Source organism: Balaenoptera musculus, chromosome 1 (assembly GCF_009873245.2).
Source record: "Balaenoptera musculus isolate JJ_BM4_2016_0621 chromosome 1, mBalMus1.pri.v3, whole genome shotgun sequence".
Lineage (NCBI taxonomy): Eukaryota > Metazoa > Chordata > Mammalia > Artiodactyla > Balaenopteridae > Balaenoptera > Balaenoptera musculus.
The window spans coordinates 64,814,828-64,838,675 of record NC_045785.1 but is presented as its reverse complement, the minus strand read 5'-3'; the positions used below and the strand labels follow the sequence as shown (position 1 = coordinate 64,838,675).

The window sequence follows — 23,848 nt, the reverse complement described above, 5'->3', positions numbered from 1 at the left end:
AAGGAAGCCCCGGATTTTCTTTTTTTAACTGAAAGATCTTTGCCTTAAATTCTAAGTCAGAAATTAATTTCAGATTTATTTCTGTTCATCTCCTAAACCTTTTCAAAAGTGAGTTTGAGTATTTCTTCTCCTTGAAATTGGAATCTCTGTCTTGAACTGCCAGAAAAATGACTATTTCACCACAATTCACAGGGATTTACATAAGGTTATAACTGTTAAATTCTTTCTTACAAAGTCTCCTTTCCCCTCAGTCAAACTTGAGACTGAGAGCTTTGACCTTGGCTGGAGTCTTCCAGGATTGGATGTGCGCTTAGGGAGTGGGTGAGGCTGATCTCAGGCTACGGCCTGTGGAGAGGGGTTTGAGGTTCCAGTCCTTAGTGAGGTCGTTGACGCAGGGAAGGGAAAAAGTCTGCAGTTTCAGGGCCAAATGCAAGAGCATGGAGCAGGAACCAGATCCCAAAGTCCTATGACAGGGAGCAGGGAAGCTCAAGAAGGAAGCTGGGAGATGGGACCCAAGGAAATTAAGAAATTGTGATGAGGAGTGTGGGCAGAAAGCTAGAGCATTTCAAAGGAGATACGAACAAGGGTTTGAAGTATCTGCAGAATTGGAACTGTCTGAAAATTATCCTTATTTTTTTGTGTTCTTCTACATGAAAAGGAATGATATTCCAAAAGGAAACTCAATGTTTCATTTAAAAAATATGAGATAAGCATGCTACAGTAGAGAGAGGAATACTTTTGGAGTCAGAAAGACATAGGTTTGAATCTCAGTTATGCCTTATGTGAACTCAAGAAGTGAATTTCTCTGTGTCTCACTTTCCTCATTCAAAAATGGGGCAAATAAATACCTCCTTTGCAGGACCGTTGGCACATATTTGAGACTCCGTGAATGGCAGCTGATGTGTATTTACTTTGATCTTTGTGCAAAGCATATGCTGCTTAAGTCTTTTTTTGTCTGCTTTTCTTTCTCTAGTTTTATTTTTCCAGCCTGTTGAGATATAATTGACAAATAACACCGTGTAAGTTTAGGGTGTACAATAGTGATGATTTTAGATATGTATATATTATGAAGTGATTACTATAACAAGATTAGTTAACACATCCTTAAGATTTAATTCTCAAAGTACATCAACCAAAACTACATAAATATACAGCTCAAAATAAGCAGAGATAGCCTAAACTAATTGGGAGGGAAAACAAGGAATGTATTTCCAGACCATAAATCACTTTCTTGTTCAATTAAACTAATTTATTTTAAATAGTAACCTGTTCTTAAATTCATGAATTTTTACAGTGAAAATGAGCACTGATCCACCTATTCATAAACATGAAAATGAGGCTTCCCCTTTAAAGAAACCATGATCTGGACAACTGAGAATTTTTATAAAAATGGAAACTCTAACCCAGAGCATTTTTACTTCTCCAGAATACTTACTTTTCTTATCTAATTCAAGAATTCAGGACAAACTCAGGAAACTGCCTCATTACTTTGACATTGACAAATGCTAGAAGGACTGGTGAAATATTATGAGTACTTTTTTAAATGATTGATCATTTAAAATTTAGTCAACCTCTTTAACCTTTGACCAGATGTCCTTACTGTTTTAAACGTTACTACTGCACATAAGAATTATATTTTAGAGGAATGAAAAGATTTTTAAAGGGGTTGATTATATTACCCTTTCCCACCCAACATGTGTGGTAGCTTTATTGGTGTTGCCCTCATTAGTGGCTGTTTGTTTATGTTTTATTTTAAGTGGGCTCTTTGCATCTATCCAAGATTGTATTCCAAGGTCAAGTATCAATAGTGATCAGATTTCTAAGCCAAGACAACCCACTAAAGCCTATTTGACATATAATACGTAACTGACTTAATTGAAGATTTAATAATACTATAGAACTCAACTCTCTTTGGTTGTGCTAATTCTATGGTAAATAATTAACAAGTTTCAACTTGAGCACTGGGAATTTGTGCTCTGTCTCTCTGGGACATTTTGTATATGATCTTCCCCCTTCTTAGCATGAGTCTGGATAGCACCTCTGCCCGTGTCATCACCCATTTACATTTTACTCTCTCCCTCAACACTTGACTTGTCATTCAAGACCCAGTTCAGATTTCAGTTCTTCTGGGATACCCATCCTGTGTGGGCATAGTTCACTTGTTTGTGAAATGGGATTAAAAATCTGATGCATAGAGTGTTTTGAAGATTAAATGAGTTCATGCATGCTGGGCGTGATAAACCATTATGATTGTAGCACATCAGACTATCCTGCCGTTACAAGCATACCTCATTTTATTGTGCTTCACTTTATCGAGCTTCAAGGATATTGTGTTTTTTTTACAAATTGAAGGTTTGTGGCAACCCTCCATGGAGCAGTTTATTGGCACCATTTTTTCCAACAGCATTTGTTCACTTCATGTCTCTGTATCACACTTTGGTAACTCTTGCAATATTTCAAACTTTTTCATTACTTTATTTGTTATCATGATCTGTGATCAGTGAACTCTGATGTTACCACTGTAACTGTTTTGGGGCTCCATGAACCAGCCCTATAAGATGGCAAGCCTAATTGATAAATGTTGTGTGTGTTCTGACTGCTCTACTGACCAGATGGTCCCCTATCTCTCTCCCTCTCCTTGGACCTCCCTATTCCCTGAGACACAACAATATTGAAATTAGGCCAATTAATAACCCTACAATGGCCTCTAAGTGTTCAAGTTAAAGAAGAGTAATACATCTCTCACTTTAAATCAAAAGCTAGAAATGATTAAGCTTAGTGAGAAAGGCAAGTCAAAAGCCCAAGGTGGGCTGAAAGCTAAGCCTCTTGTGCCAAACAGTCAGCCAAGTTTTGAATGCAAAGGGCAAGTTCTTGAAGGAAATGAAAATTGCTACTCCAGGGGACACATGAATGATAAGAAAGTGAAACAGGCTTATCGCTGATTTGGAGAAAGTTTCAGTGATCTGGATAGAAGATCAAGCCAGCCAGGACATTCCCTTAAGCCAAAGCCTAATCCAGAGCAAGGCCCTAAGTCTCTTCAATTTTATGGAAGCTGAGAGAGGTGAGGAAGCTGCAGAGTTTGGTTCACGAGGTTTAAGATGTCATCTTCATAACATAAAAGCGCAAGGTGAAGCAGCAAGTGCTGTTGTAGAAGCTGCAGCAAGTTAACCAGAAGATCTAGCTAAGATAATTAATGAAGGTGGCTACACTAAACAACAGATTTTCAATGTAGACAAAACAGCCTTATATTGGGAGAAGATGCCATCTAGGACTTTCATAGCTAGAGAGGAGAAGTCAATGCCTGGCTTCAAAGCTTCAAAGGACAGCCTGACTCTCCTGTTAGGAGCTAGTGCAGCTGGTGACTTTAAGCTGAAGCCAATGCTCATTTACCATTCAGAGAATCCTGGGGCCCTTAAGAATTATGTGACATCTACTCTGCCTCCGTTCTGTCAATGGAACAACAAAGCCTGGACGACAGCACATCTGTTTACAACATGGTTTACTAAATATGTTAAGCCCACTGTTGAGACCTCCTGCTCAGAAAAAAAGATTCCTTTCAAAGTACAACGGCTCATTGACAATGCACCTGGTTACCCAAGAGCTCTGATGGAGATGTATGATGAGATTAATGTTGTTTTCATGCCTGCTAACACAATATCCTTTCTGCAGCCCATGGATCAAGGAGTAATTTCAATTTTCAAGTCTATTATTTAAGAAATATATTGAAGAAATAAGATTCTTATTATTTGATAGGATTCACTATTCTAGATGTCATTAAGAACATTTGTGATTCATGGGAAGAGTCAAAATATCACCATTAACAGAAGTTTGGAAGAAGTTGATTCCAACCCTCATGGATGACTTTGAGGGGTTCAAGACTTCAGTGGAGGAATGAACTGCAGATGTGGTGAAAATAGCAAGAGAACTAGAATTAGAAGTGGGGCCTGAAGATGTGACTGAATTGCTGAACTCTCATGGTAAAATTTTAATGGTTGAGGAGTTGTATCTTATGGATGGGCAAAGAAAGTGGTTTCTTGAGACTGAATCTGCTCCTGGCGAAGGTGTTGTGGAGATTGTTGGCAGCAAAGGATTTAGAATATTACATAAACTTAATTGATAAAGCAGTGACAAGGTTTGAGGGGATTGACTCCAATTCTGAAAGAAGTTCTCTGAGTAAAATGCTATCAAACAGCATTACATGCTGCAGAGAAATCGTTCATGAAAGAAAGAGTCAATTGATGTAAACTTCATTGTTGTCTTATTTTAAGAAACTGCCACAGCCACCAACCTTCAGCACCCACCACCCTGCAGTCAACATCAACATCGACGTCAACATCAAGGCAAGACCCTCCACTAGCAAAAAGATTACTCACTGAAGGCTCAGATTGTGGTTAGCACTTTTTTTTATCAGTAAAGTAGTTTTTAATTAAGGTATTACTTTTTTAATATAATGCTATTGCACACTTAATAGACTGCAATTATGTTGTAAACATAACTTCTTTATGCACCAGGAAAGCAAAAAATTCATGTAACTCACTTTATTATGACATTTGCTTTGTTGCCCTAGTCGCCTTATTGCGACGATCTGGAACCAAACCCACAATATCTCTGAGATATGCCTGTATTTCCTCTTGGTTTTAAATAATTTGAGGGCAGGGACTTTGTAACCTTACAACAGCCCGGGGCCTGTTACCTAATAAGCACTCTGTATTTGTTGCATAAAATAATTGTATGAAACTCCTTCATGTCTGGCAGCTGGCATGCTGACCACCCCCTCTCAGTTTTATCCTCTGGCCCCTGAAACACAGTGGAATCCTCCATGCTTCATATGGGGGTTCTGGAAGTGTGTGTGTGTGCAGGAGTATAGGGTAAAGACTGGGACCATGGTGCTTTCTCACCCCTGGGCCTTTGCATATATATCCCCTTTTCCTAGAACAGTCAAGTTCCCTCACCCTCTCTTCACATGGCCTGGCATTTATTAGGTTTCCTTCTACTGGCTCAGACTTCATTTCATTCTGGTTTTTTGAATTGTCCCCCTACTCTCAAGTCTTGATGTACCTCCTCTGTGATCGCAAAGCATGGTGTGTTTACCCCTTTCTGAGCGCAGACAAATGTATATGTGGTTCATTTAAGGATAAAACTTTGCTAAACACTACAGTAGCGAATGATGCCATGCACTGCACTAGGTGCTTTACTGGCTTTGTCTTATTTAATCTTTAGTAGAAGCTCTATTATTTCCCCCCTTTTACAGATGAGTAAACTGAGGATAATAGTGATTAAACAACTTGTTGAAACTTATAGAGTAAAAGTAGCAATAGAAGACTTAAACTGGATCTTTCTGTTTCCAGAGGGTGGGGTGAGTGGACAACCCACTGGTAACATGGTCTCAAAAATGATTAGAAACAGCAGGACATTTTTAAAAGAACCAACCCTTGTGAAACTAACTTAAACTTTGGTGGACATAAGCAACAGAAGTGTGATAGAAGTTCTTTAGTACAATTTTAGTTTTTCCCCTCATGTGATATACCAAAAGTACATTTAGAAAACACAGCACTTTTTTGCCAAGTGCACAGCTGCTTGTGGACCTACCCATAGGTGTTTGTTGATTATTCCCTGATAGGTCAGCCCCATACCTAGAGATGTCTACCATGATTATCACTGACCCAGCAGAAGGGCTGAATATTAAATATGAACATAAAACTAGCTTTGGAAAATATGGGCATCCAGAAGCACATAGAATCAAAGTTCAATATTCTTTTAGTGAATTTGAATTTTGTTTAGAAGTAATTCGAATGAGAGTTACCATAGAAATTATCAGATTAGATTATGAGAAGGGAAAAAAGAGGCTTCCCAAATGTAATCAGCTGTGACATCAAGGAGTGGCAGTATTGGTACTACTTGGTGATATTTTGCCTAAGCACTATTTACACTATTTACAATAGCCAGGACATGGAAACCACCTAAGTGTCCATCGACAGATGAATGGATAAAGAAGATGTGGCACATATATACAATGGAATATTACTCAGCCATAAAAAGGAATGAAATTGAGTTATTTGTATTGAGGTGGGTGGACCTAGAGTCTGTCATACAGAGTGAAGTAAGTCAGAAAGAGAAAAACAAATACCATATGCTAACACATATATATGGAATCTAAAAAAAAAAAAAATTCGTTCTGAAGAACCTAGGGGCAGGACAGGAATAAAGATACAGACATAGAGAATGGACTTGAGGACACAGGGAAGGGGGAAGGACAAGCTGGGATGAAGTGAGAAAGTGGCATGGACATACATACACTACCAAATGTAAAATAGATAGCTAGTGGGAAGCAGCCGCATAGCACAGGGAGATCAGCTCAGTGCTTTGTGACCACCTAGAGGAATGGGATAAGGAGGGTAGGAGGGAGACACAAGAGGGAGGAGATATAGGGATATATGTATACGTATAGCTGATTCACTTTGTTATACAGCAGAAACTAACACACCATTGTAAAGCAATTATACTCCAATAAAGATGTTAAAAAAAAAAAATCTGGTCCTACCATTTCCCTGCTTAACACCCTTCACTGCTGTCACAAAACCATCCAGTCTCAGGAGCATGGGGCACACCGTCTTACAGGCCCTTCCTTTGATTTTTAAACAATTTTCCTTTACTGCGCCGAAATATCCTCCCAGAATTTTCAATCATCATCTGGGATGGTCCTACCTTCTTAGCATCCTTTACAGGCTGATTGCTCACTTATCTGACACCCTACATGCCTTTCGTTTCCCGGGCTGAGCTCCACCGGACAGTTGTGCCTCATAGAACATAGTTCAGTTTAGTGATTAAAGCAGAGCGGTCCCTCATTTGAATCCTGAATCTGCCTTTAACTAGTTGTGAGCTAGTTATCTAACTACTCTACATCTCAGTTTACTCGTCTGTGAAGAGGGAGGATAACAGTACTTTGCAGGGTGGTTTTGAGAGTTAAAATATATAGTGCATGTTATAGAGAGAGTTTATGGTACACTACAAAAAAGGGAAATGATCAATAAATACTAGTGATAAAAATGATTTGTTTCTGGAACTTTCCTGCTGGTTACCTTTCCTCCAAGCAGCCTCATTCTCTCCCTTAATTTATATATTATATTTCTATTAATGAATATTTTTTAAGTGGCCACAATTTTTTTTGTTGTTGCTATTCAAAGATATAAAATTCTTAAGTCTCCAGAGAAGAGCTTGGAGGCTTAAATCAGTTCTTATAAGGAACTAGTCAACCTTAGTATGTCTCAGGCCTGCTGATTCCCCACGCACTGTTTTCCTATTGCCTCATCCCTGAACATTGGAAAACTATCTTGCCAGCAGTCAGCATAGTTTGGAGAATAGTTTTGTTTTTACTAGTCATTCCAAACCATCATATTAAAGGCATAAATAAAATAATATGATGGTTCACATCTGGCTGCATTGTTAGAATAAACTGAGAGATTGTCAATCAATATTTAGCATAATTGCTGAGAAATGGTAGGTTTGGATGCAAATAAAAAAGAATGAAGAATGTAATATAAAATCATTTATACGATATCAGTTCAATCACCCTCTATAAAGTGGCAGACAGCAGAGATTCATGGTTTAATTTTAGTTGGCAAAGAGTTTTCTTATAAAGGCTTGGAAAATAATTGACCCTTATGTCAATTGCTCTTCTGTGTTGGTCGTTCTTCAAGTTTCCTAAAAAAGGTTTTTTTCCTGTCTCCCTGGGAACTTTTTCTTCTAATGCAATTTTGTAGCACACTGCAAAGGCACTTATCTGACAAAACCAAAACAACAAAACTAACATCATCAGCAACGTGTGCTCATCCACACTGAGCATTCTGCATTTAAAAAGAAGTCCGAATATATAAAGCATGCTTTTGGGTCTGTTTTGTTATAGATTATTTTCAGTTATTATCCTGAAGCAGAAGAAATGTGATTCTTACACAGGGATTTTTTTAAAAAGGTTATAGGTCAAGGAATTGGACCAATATATTTTGTTTTTATTAACTGATTAATCATTCATTCAACCAATTTTGGCTGAGTGTTTACCGTGGCCATGGCTCCATTCTACAACTTGTGGGAAGCACGTACAGGAAAGAATCTTATATGAATCTAAAGGGACTGATTAAACATGGGTGAAAGAAATTCTGGTGGAAGGTAGCAAGACAAGGACCCTAGGAAAGGGATAGGGACAATTTTATGGGAACTCCTGTGACATTCTGCATTTTCTTTTTGAGGACTTTGATCTGAGTTTACTGATGAATCATGCCTACTTCTTCTTTTCTTTTTTTCTTAATTATTAGCACCTTTAATTATTATTTATTTATTTATTTTTGGCTGTGTTGGGTCTTCGTTTCTGTGCGAGGGCTTTCTCTAGTTGCGGCGAGCGGGGGCCACTCTTCATCGCGGTGCGCGGGCCTCTCACTGTCGCGGCCTCTCTTGTTGCGGAGCACAGGCTCCAGACGCGCAGGCTCAGTAGTTGTGGCTCATGGGCCTAGTTGCTCTGCAGCATGTGGGATCTTCCCAGATCAGGGCTTGAACCCGTGTCCCCTGCATTGGCAGGCAGATTCTCAACCACTGCGCCACCAGGGAAGCCCAATCATGCCTACTTCTAGAACCTCAGTTTCCTGAATATAAAATGAGAGAGTTGACTAGACCTTTTCACATATGAATTTCTATAATCCAATGATGTAATAGCTCCAGGTAAATCTATTTCCAGGCCAGGAAACATAGATCATCCACTTCAGGAAGCAGTCACAGCATTTTACTTCATGGTGATAATAATTGTAAAGAGAAGAAGATTGAATTCTCCAGGGTCAGGCATCTTTTAAGGGGTAGAGTTAGAATTTGACCTCAAGCCTTCTGGCTCTAAATCTCATCCTTTTTTTTACTTTGGGCAGGAAGTGTTAGAGATTTATTTGCCTTAAATAATTACAGGAAAATCATTGCGCCTCTTAAGAGTTAAGGTGTCTGGTCACATATTTCTTAAATTTTCTCACTCTTAAGTAACAGACATGCAGTTTTTCATGATAAAAAGCTTTTTCTGGTTATTAGTGTTGCTTTCAGATATTTTATTTGAGGAAGTTGTTTCAATTTAGATTTTATTAACTTCTTTGCTAAGACTCTTACTGAGATTCAAAATCTTCAGCTTGGGTGGCTTGAGTGTGATGAGTTTCTTCGTAGAGTGGGAATTCGGTGGATTCTTGCAAATCTTTTCTGATGGACAGTAAGAGAGGCGTTTGGGTTGGTGGATGGAGCTCCATTCCTCATGAACTGTAACATGAAAGCAATCAAGCCACAGTATCCTGTGATTTGTTTAACTTGCTTTCCCAGTACAAGCACTTAATATGTGAGTTGGAGAGAGGTTTTATCTGGCTGGAAGCCTGCCTTAGCAGTGGAAATTTGATATAGACCCTCCTTGGGCACTATCAAACTCTACAAATTGCAGATTTCGTGACCTCTGAAATGCAAAGCACCTCTTCATTAGGCTTCTCATCCTTAGTGATAAAACTGTGCTCATTCACTTAAGTCTCACTTGGTTCTGTTAAGCATAAAATGGTGTAATCAGTTTTTCCAGATTGGTAGGTGAGTTGAGCCTTTCCATTTGTGGCAATGTAAAGAGATATCTTGCATAACATTTCTTAAAATGCTGCTGAAAACTGTCAGTGTATTTGTTGGAGTCCTTATTTTTTTTTATTAGGGATAGGAAACAGTTGAATAAGAATATGAGCCCCTTGGGTCAAATACTACATACAAATGATGAATTTCTGGATTAAAATGATGTAAAGCATACATGTTGCCTCATATAATGAATCATTTTATTTATCCCATGTGATATATCTTGCCACTTATTTTTAAATTTAGTCATTGGTGTGCTGGTAAACTGGCTTTTCAGAAAGAAAAAAGAGCCCTGATTTGTAGTGTTTGCCAATTTCTGTGGTGTAAATACTCCCAAGATGGTCAATTTCAAGCTGACAATGGCTTGCAAAATTCCTGAACATTTTAACAGTTGTCATACGAGAGCCAGTATAGGCAAGCTCCAATACACCACTGTTAGTGCTGTTTAAGTATACTTTTATATGCTCTCTAATTGGTTTATGCATAAAATCCTTTTCTCTAACCTCATTTTGAGGCTTTTAATGGTGGGGACCCTGCCATATTCTTCTATATGCCTTCTTTTTTCTCTTTCCCAGGTGTGTCTAAATATGTGTGGTAGTAAACAAGCATGGTAATCTATTTCATTAATACTAAATGATTTTTTTTTCACATTTCACATTACTAAAATCATTTGCAGGTTACAGTCAATGGTATGTCATAGTATAATTGGTAAAACTTTCTTCTTTCTTAGTGTTCTATATAATAATTATTTGAATTTAATGAAATGTGTTAAGTGCTGAATAGATGGTGTTTGACATGAATATAATTATGTCCTATGGGATAATCTGTCTTTTCACAAATTAGATTCACCTAAAGCAAGTTACCTCTCTATTATTATCCTTTTGAGAAAAAAATGTAAATTGTTTGAAATGCTCCTTGGTGTACCTCTTGTTCTTTTGTCTTAGTGCTTACATGTGGCATATCAAAATTAGATCAGCAAAGTAGGTCCCAACTTGTTTTGTACATCCTGGTGTGGCTCCAAGAACTGCCTTCCTCCACCTGGGAAGTGTACTTTTTGAAAGTGGAGATAGTTGGCATGATAAATCACTGGACAATATACATCATAACCCAAACGTCATCACATTCAGTGTCCAGTGTTTCTGCTTCCTGACATTTGGATATAGAAAGACCTTGTGGTAGGCAGGATAATGGCCTCTAAAAGATGTCCATGTCTTAATCCTCAGGACATGTGAATATGTTACTTTACATGGCAAGGGAGGGATTAAGGTTGCAGATGGAATTAAAGTTGCTTATCAGCTGATCTTAAAATAAGAAGATTATTCTGGATTAATCTGGGTGGACCCAATGTAAGTAAGCACAAGTGTCCCTAAATGGGAAAGAGGGAGGTAGAGGAAACAGAATCAGAGAGATGCCATCATGAGAAATTCTTGACTGGCTTTGGCATGGAAGGGGGCCAGGAGCCAAGGAATGTAGGCAGGGAATGTGGGCAGCCTCTAGAATGTGGAAAAGGAAAGAAAAAGAATCCCCCCTCAGAGCCTCCAGAAGGAATGCATCCCTGCCAACACCTTAATTTTAACCTAGTGAGACCTGTATCGGACTTCTGACATCCAGAACTATAAGATAATAAATTTGTGTTGTTTCCAAGCTACTAGCATGTGATAGTTTTGTACAGAGCAATAATAAATGAATACAAATTTCATTAATTCAGATGGGCTAAGTCACAACAGTTTGAGCTAAATAAAATTGGTTGTGTTAAAAACATTCTTTATGTTCTCTCTGAACAAGTGTGCCAGGTAACTTGTAGTATAGATTGCAGAAATATATATATTTAAGAGAGTAAGATGATTTAAAGATTTCGGTACATTGTTTTTATGCTAATGATATGGCTAATTATAAATGACAGGTATGTATTTGCTAATTTTCATCTGAAGAATTTTTATTTAAATTTTTCTTATCTCTGTACTAGAAATTGGTGGAATTATATCTCTGTGAATATTTAATGATTCACATTTTTCCATTATTAAACTTAGCATCCTGGTCCCCACCTTAGCAAGCCCTTATAAGTGTGTTTCACTGTGATTTGGTGTATGTTATCAGGAACAAGTTTTAGGTTACATAATCTTTGGCAAGTGACTTAACCTAAGTCTTGTTTTCCTCATCTACAAAATGGGACAGTTATGCCTTCTGTTATGGTCTCATGTTTGTATACTCCTCAAATTCATATGTTGAAATCACAATCCCCAATATGATGCTATTTGGAAATGGGGTTTTGGGGAAATAGGTCATGAGGATGGAGCCCTTGTGATGGGATTAGTTTTCTTATAAGAAGAGACATCAGAGAGCTTGCCTCTCTCTTTCTCTCTGCCATGTGAACAAGTGAGAAGATGTGGCCACCTGCACACCAGGAAGAGGACCTTCAACAAGAATCCGACCATGCTGTCCCCCTGATCTCGGACTTCCAGCTTCCAGAACTGTGAGAAATGAACGTCTGTTGTTTAAGCCACCCAGTCTATTTCTGTTACAAAGCCTGAATAGACTAAGATAGAAATTGGTACCAAGAAGTGGGGTGCTGCCATAACAAATACCTAGAAGTGTGGAAGCAGCTTTGGAACTGGTAATAGGTAGAGGCTGGAAAAGTTGTGAGATGCAAAACCTTTTTTCTCCAGCTTTATTGAGATATAATTGACATATAACATTGTGTAAGTTTAAGGTGTACAACGTGATGATTTGATACACATATATATTGCAAAATGATTTCCACAGTAAGTTTAGTTAATGCTACCACAGCCTCAAATAATTACCAAATTCTGTGGTGAGATCATTTAAGATCTACGTTCTTAGCAGCATTCAAGTGTGCAATACAGTGTTGTTAACTGAAGTCACCATGCTGTACATTAGATTCCCAGAACTTATTCATCTTATAATCAGAAGTTTGTACCCTTTGATCAACATCTCCCTATTTCTCCCACCCTTGAGCCCCTGGCAGCCACCATTCTATTGTGTTTATATGTTTGGATTTTTTAGATTCCACATATAAGTGAGATCATACAGTGTTTGTCTTTCACAATCTGACTTATTTTACTTAGCAGAATGCCTTCAAGGTCTGTTCATGTCACAAATGGCAAGATTTCCTTATTTTTTATGGCTGAATAATATTCAAGTGTGTGTGTGTGTGTGTGTGTGTGTGTGTATGTGTGTGTATCACATTTTCTTTATCCATTTATCTGTTGATGGATACTTATGTTGTTTCCATGTCTTGATTTTGTGAATAATGCTGCAATGAACATGGGGGTGCAGATACCTTTCTGAGATAGTAATTTTATTTCCTATATATATGTACCCAGAAGTGGGTTGCTGGATCATATGGGAGTTCCATTTTTAATTTTTTGAGAAATCTCCATACTGTTTTCCATAGTGGCTACACCAATTTAAATTCCCACCAATGGTGCATAAGGATTTCCTTTGCTCCACATCCTTGGCAAAACATGTTATCTCTTGTCTTTTTGATCATAATCATCCTAACAGGTGTGAGGTAATATTTCATTGTGGTTTTGATTTGCATCTTCCTGATGGCTAATGATGCTGAACACCTTTTCACGCACCTGTTGACCATTTGTATGCCTTCTCTGGAAAAATGTCTATTCAGATCTTCTACCCATTTTCTAATCTGATTATTTGGGTTTTTGTTTTTGCTATTGAGTTGTAGGAATTCTTTATATATTTTGGATATTAACCACTTATCAGATATATGGTTTGAAAATATTTTCTCCTGAAGGGAATTTTAAGGTGATTCTGAAGAGGGAGCTGGAGAGGAAACATCCATCTTCTTACGCAGCACATCATGTACAGAACATTGGTAGAAATATGGATGGTAAAGGCCATTCTGATGGAGTCTCAGACAGAAATGAGGAATATGTTATTGGACACTGGAGGAAAGGTGATCCTTGTTGTAAAGTGGCAAAGAACTTGGCTGAATTGTGTGAGTGTCCAAGTGTCTTCTGGAAGGCAGAACAATCGAGGCATAGACAGGGAGGTTAAGTCACGTGCTCCCGGTTGTGGAGCCAGTAATGGTGGAGCCAGGATCGGACTGGAGCTGGAGTCTTGACCACTACCTCCCTCTCCCTCCACAGAAGTAGACAGTGTGGGACCCAGCATGCTGGGAGAGAAGGTTGGGGTTCAAGAGATTCTATCAGTATGGTCCAGGGTACCTTACCCTCATCATGTTTTCCTTGGACTCATTCATGTTGAGCAATAATCTTGTTTTGGAGCTTTTCTATTTTAGGAAGATGGACGAGCTGTGAGAGTTAGATATTGCTCACATTCCAGAGGCCTGAAAGCAAACGAATGAGACTACGTATGTGGAAGAGCTTTGTAATCTGCAGAATGGGGTAGAGATACTATACTCCTTCCCCAGCGGAAGGCGCGGTGTCTGACATGGGGACACTCAGTACCTATTTGTGAAAGAATTAACCTATGACAGAGGAAGAAATCAAGCACACACACACACACACACACACACACACACACACTGTATGTGCATGCATACCTCCCCACTGAATTGGGAGCACTGTGAGTGTAGTGTCTGTGCCATCTCTGGATCCCTGGTGCTGTCCAGAATGCCTTGAGAATAGTACACAATAAATGTTTCCTGATTAATATGATAGTGCCTTTCCTGTTAGTCTGGGTTTCTATGGAATACTCTTTCTCTCTTTGGGGGCAAATGGAGGGCTTGTTAAGAATTGACCTTATTAGTTCAGAGCCCCAATTACGTCATCTACATGGTGGGCGGCAGGGGTTCAGGGGTCGAGCGTTGAAAGGCTATAGCTGGGAAGGCGGCTCTCCCAGTGACTCAGCAGCTGCTCCTTAATACTCAGTGGATTGAAGTGGAGGAAATGGGAACCATCATAGAGATAGGGTTGCTTTGTTTCCTGGGGGACAGTTTCTTCCAGTGCGTTGAGCCGGAAAGGAGGTCTTTCTCTACCCAGTGAACAGGGGTTGGTAAATAGTCTTGTCCACCATATAAAGAAGCCAACGAGTTGGGCTGGTCTGGCCAATTAGTTATGGGCCTTTGTGTGAACAGCATGGCTTTTGAGTGATGTGGTCACAGTGGCCGGGTGGTCGCTGTGACCAAGGTGGCTGTTGATCTTATGGATTGGAACAGGAGAGGGTCACAGGACTGAGGCAGCATGACCATGAAGTCCAGCTTTGGCAACAGATGCAGGCAGTAACTTACAAGGGGAGTAGAATACTCAAGGTGCAACACAATCCGAAGCCCAGGTGAGGCGACCTCATCTGGCCCAGGGTTGTGCCGAGTGCAAGGAAGAAATGTGTGTGGTGAGGAGAAACAGTAGCAGTGAGTGGAGAGGACAAAGGCAGAAAGATCAGAAGAGCTCTACTAAATCAAAGTGTGGCTGGGTCAGTAAAGCTCTCGTAACTGAGTACATGCAAAGGGAGGCTGCAAACCCCTACGAAGCACCCATGAAGAGGAGCAGAGTGGAAAGGAGGTGACAGATCATGGTTGTGACTGAGCCACAGGATTATTACCCTCTCCCTGTGAAGGAGGCTTGATGGTCAGAATGAGGTTGACATTTATATGTAGACCGTGGAAATGTTTGCATTAGCTGCTGTCTCAGTTTGTTCAGGCTGCTATACAGAATGCCATAGACTGGGTGGCTTAAACCACAGAAATTTATTTCTTACAGGTCTGGAGGCTGGTAAGTTCAAGATCAAGGCACCAGCAGATTCAGTGTCTGGTGAGAACTCACTTCCTGGTTCACAGATGGCCATTTTCTTCCTGTGTCCTCACATGGTGGAAGGGACATGGGAGCTTTCTGGAGTCTCTGTTATAGGGTGCTGATCCCATTCATGAGGGCTCTACCCTTATGACCTAGTCACCTCCTGAAGGCCCCATCTCCTAATACCATCACATGGGGGGGAATAGGGTTTCAACCTATGAATTTTGGGGGGAAACATACATTCAGTCCATAACAACCATTTTACTAAACCTGTATATAATTTAGTATAGTTTTGTTAGCAAACAATTCATTTATCTAAAGTTTCAGTTAAAAAAATTAAGGCATTGTCTGAAAAAGAAATGGCTGAGCCTGGGGAGACCCAGCTGGTTATTATTCATAGTCATGGAAAAAGATGCTTTAAAAATGGCCTCCCAAACAGGGACCCTCAATCTTTCCTAAACAGGAAGAGGTGAGAAAATCATTGTGTGCAAAGATTTCAACTCGCCTGGATCTATTCCACTTGTCAGTAAGACCGGAGGGGCATTACACACACAGACTCATTCAATAGGAGCCTGAGAGAGCAGAATTAGAATGAGGTGGTGCCAAAGCTGGCTAAGCTTTGTTATTAAGACCTAAATATTAAAAATGTTTCAAAGTCTGAATTAAAAGAACGGGATATTTTACAGTCAATAGGGAAGTGGAGGTCCACGTTATCTTAACATTTTGACCCTACTACATTTAATCAGGGTTTTAGCACTCATAGCTATTCCGAAACTATTGATTTTTTAAAATGTGAGCCTGAAAAACAGACAAAAGACTATATATGATATCAGTCTAATGATTTATCTTAAGAATCTGTGAACTGTGGAATCATGATTGTTAGGACTGAAAGACACCTGCTCACCTTTCTGAAATGAGTTGCTGAAAAGGTATTCTGAGATTCAGAAAGGGTAAGGGATACAACGTTGACCTTTTGGAGACAGGAAACCTTTGATGAACTATAGGACACCAAGACGGTTCATTTAAAAGGTGGTTTCAAAGCATTATCCGGGGCTGGTTTTGTATGTGCATTACTGAAGCTCTCAGGTTGTCTTTTTACGTAAACCCAGTGAAATAATGGTTTCTGCAGCTGTTCATGGGTCTGCAACTCTCGTGTGGCACCTTGGCTTCTGGGCTTTGTAACTGCTTTTCAGTCTCTTTTGTGGACAAAATTAAACTTTCCTTACCATTTGACAGCATGGAACTTTCCTGAGATGGGCATTAAGGAGAAAAGAGACAGGAAAAGATCACCAATACCATCTCCATGTAATTAAGGCAGTGCAAATAGCTAAATAAAATTGTTGCTAATGATATTTACTCGATTCTATGAGTCCCTGTTCTTGTTTCAGAATAAGTTAGGGATCAGCTGCTCATGAAATGTATAGATTATAAATCTTTGTGGCAGGTAATAGGGTGTGCATTTATGAAGGATAGGTTAAAACTTAGAAAAAATAGTTTCAAACTTTGATTTATAGACTTATATTGACTATGTAACCAAGGAACCAATTTGTCCTCTTTTAAATGAAAGACCGTAAAAATCAGCAGTAATCTATGAACTTTATTTTTTTGGTTCTGGATGTGGAATTAATGAAATTGTCTGGATCTATATGTGGAAGTTAACACTTCTAAACTGCTGAGCTTAAGCTTAGCTTGAAATTTATACCAGTAAGAATGAGTCCCAAACAAAATTGTATCTTCATGTGTTGAACACATCGTTATTTAGGTACATAATAAATAAGTAAGGATGCTGAGAATAATGCGCCATCCTGGCCTTCAAATCTAGCAGAGGTATTGGAGGAGGTCGTTGAAAGGATGTGACCGCCTCAAGCCAGACCTGGGCAATCAGAGGCTTCTCACCCTCTCCCCTGTCCTTGGAATGCATATGTTCTGCCCGCCATTCCCACAGTGGGGACCATTTTCAAGGGTGCAGACTTAAGAAAGCAATATGTTGTGGAGATCATCGGGACCTTGTACATGATTGAACCCAGTTAAGGCCTCTATATAAAATTTGAGATTCTGATGGGCAGGTGTGGAGAGCTACTCATCTTGCAGCTGCCCAAGACAAGCCTCTTAAGGAAGTTCCTTTGCTTATTAAACCTGCCACTTACCAATCTGGAGTGGCTGCCTTTTTTTTCACTCTTCCCTTGCCCTCTGTGTGTAGGCACCAGTTTGCGAACCAACAGGAGTAGACTAAGAAATAAGCAGTAACATATTGTGGATGTGTAATGGAACTCAAGTTCTTAGAGGAACAGAGTGGAGGGTAACACAGCACACCCAGTTTGTATCAGGGGATGTTTCTTGGGTGAAGAGATGCTCGTGCATCACAGATGTTCTCCATTAGCTAATATCTGCTGAGGGAAAGGACTTCCCAGTAGTGGGACTGTACATCGTGTCCTGAAGACAGGAAAGAATATGTCCAGGGAGTGCTAGGAAGTTTGAGTGACTAGAATTTAGGGTGTGTAACCAGAGGCTGAAGGGTCCTCTGAAGACACCCCTACTTTTCCATCAGGCTTCCTCCATGAAGACTTTCTTGACAAGTGGAGTTGGTGGTCTCCTTCTCTGTGTCCCCACGATTTTTTGCATGTTTCTATTATTGGATTTTTCATAACCAATTTAATTGTTCATGTCTGATTTCCATACTTGTCTGTGGGATAAAGCAGCATCAGGGCTGTCTCCCAGTCCTTATCATCAAACCTAGAAAACAGTAGGTGCTCAATACCTGTTTTTTAAACACATACATAAATGACTGGCTGGCTGGATGAATGAACGATTATGCACAGTTTGGGGATGAGAGTCAAGAATTGCCTTGGTTATCAAGCAACACTTCATAAAACGTTAATGGTTTCATTTTTCTGTTCCAGATTACTTGCAGCATATAATAGTCTTACGGATAAACACCTGGCTGGATATTTTAACAATACAAGGATAAGGCGACATCTCTTGAGATCAGGGCTGGTAAGATTTGGTCTCATTTCTACCTGCCCTCTTGTTTCATTAAATCCAATAATTCCCTATCTTTTCTGGTTTCCTCTTTGAGCTTATTGGTGACATCTTTTCCCTTCCCTCATTTTAGAAAAATTACTTCCTTTCCAAAGCTCTGACTTATCTATTTGAGGCTGTGTTTCAAAAGATAGGATGAGAGGTCATGATGGCTGCTAAGGCAACTTATAAATTATTGAGGAAAATCCCTGTGAGTTTTCAACAGCATATGTCATTTGTTTATTTACCCACTCATTTATTCAACCCATATTTATTGAACATATTGTATAAACCAGGAACTGTTAGGGAGTAAGGATAGAAAAGACTTTACTGTCTTCAGAAAAAAAATATTGTTTTTAATAATCACAGGATATGGTGTGGAAGACATGAACAGTTCAAAATTTTCCTTTAAATTTTTAAAAACTCTTTCATTTCATGTGATGGTTTATTGATACATTAGTGTCTTTCGTTAGCTCCAAAACTGTCATTTCCAGAAAATTTCCACTTCTCTAAATGTCTATAGTGTAAAACCTTTAAAAAACACTGTAGTTTTCCATTCAAAGTAAGGGGTGTGGTTATAGAAAGTGTGACTAACAATTTTAGCTGTTTACTTTCTTAAAACACTGTGGGTTTCCTTAACTATTGTTGCCATGGTGTTGAAAGGATATGCATTGCATTTCTAATTGTTGTTTATGTGCTTGGCAGTCTGTCTGGGTAGTTCTCAGAGAGCCTGCTTTTTGTCTCCTGGGGCTTTGTTATCAGACAGACCTGGCTGAAACCTGGCTTCTGCCATTTACAAGACAGAATGTTCAGCAAAACACTTAACTTTCTCAGCTCCAACTTCTTCAGTTGAAGGAAGATAATAAAGATAATGATACCCCGCCCTCAAGATTGTTGTAGCAATTAGAGATGTGTAATAAATGGTTGTTGTAATTGTTGTGGTTACCATTAACACTACTTCTTCAGATAAAAGTCTGTGAGCTTCATATATAAATGGGAAGGACTTTGTATTTACTTATCAACGTCATTAACTCAAACAGGAAGGACACAGCCCTTTCTCTAGAGCAGTTCAGATACAGTCCCTGAATCAGGAGTGTTCGGTATCGCCTGGGAACTTGTTAGAACATGCAATTTCTAGAGCCCCAGCCCAGATCTGTTGAGTCAGAAACTGTGGGGTGGGGTCCATCAGTCTTTTTCAACTTGTCTTCCAGGTGATTCTTCAGATGCTGGCTCAAGTTTAAGAACTTCTGCCCTATAGGAGCTTCCAGTCTAGTTGGGGAGATTAGATACTCCCAGAGGAGAAATATCAATGACAAGTTACTTGCTAAGGGAGGGGCAGTGCAGGAAGTTCTCAACAATTTTTCCTGGTTGGATAGTCATGACATGATATCCCATGGACAACACATTTCAAAGACCGTAACTGAGTTTTTCGTAATTCCAAGCACACTTTCTATAACCACACTGCTTTCTTCCATTAGAAAATGCATTCATAAAAAAGATGATCAATAACCAATCACTCGTAGCACAACTCTAGCTGATCTTGATACTCCAATATGTTGCAACAACAGTGCTAAAAAACTAGTTATCAAAATTAAGAAATATGTGGACTTGAATTAAGTACGAAAAGAAGAGCAGGGTTTAAATAAGTGAAAAGGAAGATGAACATTCCAGGAAAGATAACATCCTCAGTTTAGGGAAGATGTAGAAAAATAGAACAAATATGCCCATAGGAAGGAATAAAAGAAAAGCAAGTAAATTAAATTCAGAAACTATCACTCCTGGGACTTGCAGTGATGTCACTTGAAACCAATCTGAAATACTTTATATCTGCAGTACTGTATAATCTGAAAATATCTGAATCACAGCAAATTAAATTACATTCTGGGCTAGAGAGTGAAAGAAGAAAAGCAGTGTGAAAACAATGTAATGAAACCAATTATTTTAAAAACAAATTGATGAGATCCTCTGTAGCTTACATGTTTTGTCCTTCAAAGTATTTCCTGTGAGATCATCAGTCCTGTGATCACTGCTCCTATTCACTGTTTCAAGGTAGCACCCCCTGCCTTCTTCCCGAAGGTGTTCAAAAAAAAAAGAAATGAAAAGAACACCTGGGTTCCATTAAGGGCAAATTGTTACTCTAATGAAAACCTTGTTTTAAACGTCAAGTGCACCACCTGTATGTGTTTTCACAATGATGGGTATATGAGACTGCCTTTCTCTTTTGTTTCCTTATGAAACATTCATTAAAAGTGAAAGTTTATCAGCCATAGCACTACACCTCATTAGCCTTAAAAGACGCTGCTTCCTTCTCTGATCAACTGACGGTCCATCTCTCTCTCTTAGGGAACTAACAATACATTTTCTGCTTTGTATTTCTATGTATGTTTTATTTATTCATGACAGATCACAAGAAATGGAAGAATACTTTCTGAAAAGGAATACAAACTAAATATCATGAAGAGGGATCACCAAAAATATATCCGGGAGTGCTTAGCCCAGGCTATTTTCCATAAGGTTCTTGATATGGAGGTACAAGTATTAACTATTTTCTTTACAACTGATATTTATTAATATGATAATTAATAATACTTTCTGTACCCAGAAGCAGGGGAATTCTTCCTATATTTCATTAAAAAGGAATGGAACAAGGTAACCTGAGAAATACTCTATATCTCTCTAGGTAGTGAGGAGACAAGACGCTGAAGTAAGCATTTCTTCATTTCAGTTAGGGAAAAATATGGACATCATTGTATATTTTGTGATATTTAATTTAACAAATGTAGAGTTTTAATCCGTAATGGCTACTTTAAAACATACCAGCCCTCACCATCTGTACCTCAATTTCCATTTGCTAAAAAAAAAAGTGACATCTGCTTAAATATCAGTAATTCCACTGCCATGAATTATTTCGGATTTGTTATTCTTTGAAGGCTCCGAAGCTCAGCCGTATGCTAAATTTCAAGGAGCAGGCATTGAAACATCTGCTGTCCCTCCTACTTTAGGCCACATTGGTCAGCACAGATTCACAACCCAAGTATCAACAACTTTTTTTGCAGTCTGACATGGCATTTTTAGAAGGATATCTAGCTAACTTGATAAATTATTTTAGCCTCGCTTCATGGAACTTGTAGTTTCAAGCATCAATGCCGTTTTAATGTCTGTGAAAAAGCATGTCACTTCTCGGCTTGACCAAGTAGCAGTAAATCAGAAAACTTGGCTCATAAAACCATTGACCTGTGGGTGCACTAAACATTTATGACCAACTGTAGAATCATCAGTAAACCAATACTAAGTGTAGTGCCACTCAAAATATTTATTATTATGCTACTATTAAATTGAGGAAGTGTCGTGCTCTCTTCAGATGTACATGATTTGTTCATTTAGGAATTCATTTTGTGATTTATGTCATGTGCATGAATTACATAGAATCATTGTTCATGGCTCCCAAATTCACTTCTTTATAAAAGTATTAGTTGGAATTCTACAACTAATGTTGAAAAAATAGTACAGTGTAAAATTAATTATACATAATTTCAAACTTAATCAGTAGGCACCAAGTTCTGTCTTAGCCTTGATTCCTGAACTTTCGTTTTCCAGAATTTCCTATAATGCACACATCATAACTGTTAAATGTGCTGTTATTAAAGAGTCTTTGTGTATTCTTAAAGTTTGGAATAAATAGCTTAGATAAATGTTAATGTGTAATATATAATTTTATATAACATATAATATATTAATATAATTTAAAAATAAAATATTTCTAAATTGTTACATTTGTCTCACATTTAGTTTATGCTGATGCTGTTTACTAATGTTGTTGTATTACTATTCACATATTCATTCATGCAATAAACATTAATTGCAAGCTTACCATGTACCAGTATGGGGCTATGTGACATAGCTGTGAGATATAATTTTTTAAAAAATGCTGTAGGAAGTGATCAAATGCTAGAAGAGAGGAACAAATAGACTGAGCTCAGAAAAGAAGGGAATGATGACTTGCCTCTGTGAGAGTCAGAGGAAGCTGAACAGAGGCCCTGCTTTTTGAACTGAACCTGGAGGACTGAATGAAACTTGACATGAAAAGATAAGCAAGGCATTCCGGAGAGTGAAGACAGCAGGTGTGAAGTTACAGAGGTGTGAGGGGACATTGTGGATGGAAAGGAAAGCTCACTGAGGCCAGACTACACTGTGAGTTGGTTGAAAGAGTGGCAGGAAGTGACACTCTCCAATAAGTTGGGGTCCTGTTTCTGGAGGCCTTCAATTCCCAGCTAGGTTTGCAGTGTAGGTGAGGAAGCGATGAAACATTTTTCAGCATGGAGTGAAATAAATGAGCAGAGCGGTTTTAGAAAGATGATGTTGCTAAAAATGTGGAAGATGGATTAATGAGCTGGAGAAGATCGCAGGTGGGAGGTCAAGTAGGCAGCTGTTGCCAAAGGCTGTGGGCTAACAGCAGTAGTGGACATACTGGGGCGATGCCGCCGTCCACAGGGATCTGGAAGAGGGAGAGAGACCGACACTGCCTGCATGAGGAGCGGGGAAGGAGACACCCAGGGCCACTCTGAGGTTTCTAGCTTCGTGGTGTGTGCGTTGCAGGAAATTGGGAAGAACAACATGGGCTAGATAAGAACCTTCAAACGGTGGGAAAACCTGATAGAGTGGTGTCCTGGAAGCCAGGAGGGTCTCAAGCTGCAGGATGGTTCAATAAGATGACTACTGGGAGGTTTTTTATGAAGAAAAAGAAGCCAAACAGGAAGTTAGTGTCAGATAGACCAAGATTCAAATTACAGTTCCACCACTGACTAGATGTATGACCTGGGGCAAGTTCACGACCCTCTGCTTCAGTTTCTTCATTTGTAAAATGAGACTGCTTAGCAATTGGAATTGTTCAAGAAGAGATGATGCACACGAGGCACTTTCGCAGCGCACAGATACGCACATAATGTGAGCTTGATCAATAAAATTGTGTTTCTGTGCAGTTCTGCATCCTACTTTTATCAGCATTACATGTATTTTGCATTTTTTAAACAAAATCTTAAGGCTGAATCATATCCCATTGTATATATGTACCACATCTTCTTTATCCATTCATCCGTCAGTGGACCTTTAGCTTGCTTCCACGTGTTGGCTATTGTGAAAACTGCTGCAATGAACATGGGATTGTAGAATATTTCAATTCTTGAATATATACCCAGGCGTGCAATTGATGGATCATAGGGTAGTTCTAATTTTGATTTTTTTAGGAACCACCATGCTCTTTTCCACAGTGGATGCACCAATTTACATTCCCAACAACAATGTACAAGGTTTCCCTTTTCTCCACATCCAACTTATATGAGGAATATAAACTAGTCAAACTCATAGAGGTAGAGGGTGAAATGGTGGTTGCCAGGGCCTGGGGGAGAGGAAAATCAGGAGGTATTACTTAACGGGGATAAAGTTTCAGTTATGCAAGATGAATAAGCCCTAGA

At 39.0% G+C, this 23,848-nt stretch overlaps 1 protein-coding gene across 1 annotated transcript in view; it reads left to right on the top strand.

The window, feature by feature from the left end:
* ERICH3 (glutamate rich 3) overlaps positions 1–23,848 on the top strand; it is a 113,448-nt gene that overhangs the window by 16,528 nt on the left and 73,072 nt on the right. The window contains exons 2-3 of the mRNA XM_036859410.1: positions 18,260–18,353; positions 20,781–20,906. Of these exons, the coding sequence (XP_036715305.1) occupies positions 18,260–18,353; positions 20,781–20,906 (220 nt within the window). The remainder of the gene's footprint in view (positions 1–18,259; positions 18,354–20,780; positions 20,907–23,848) is intronic.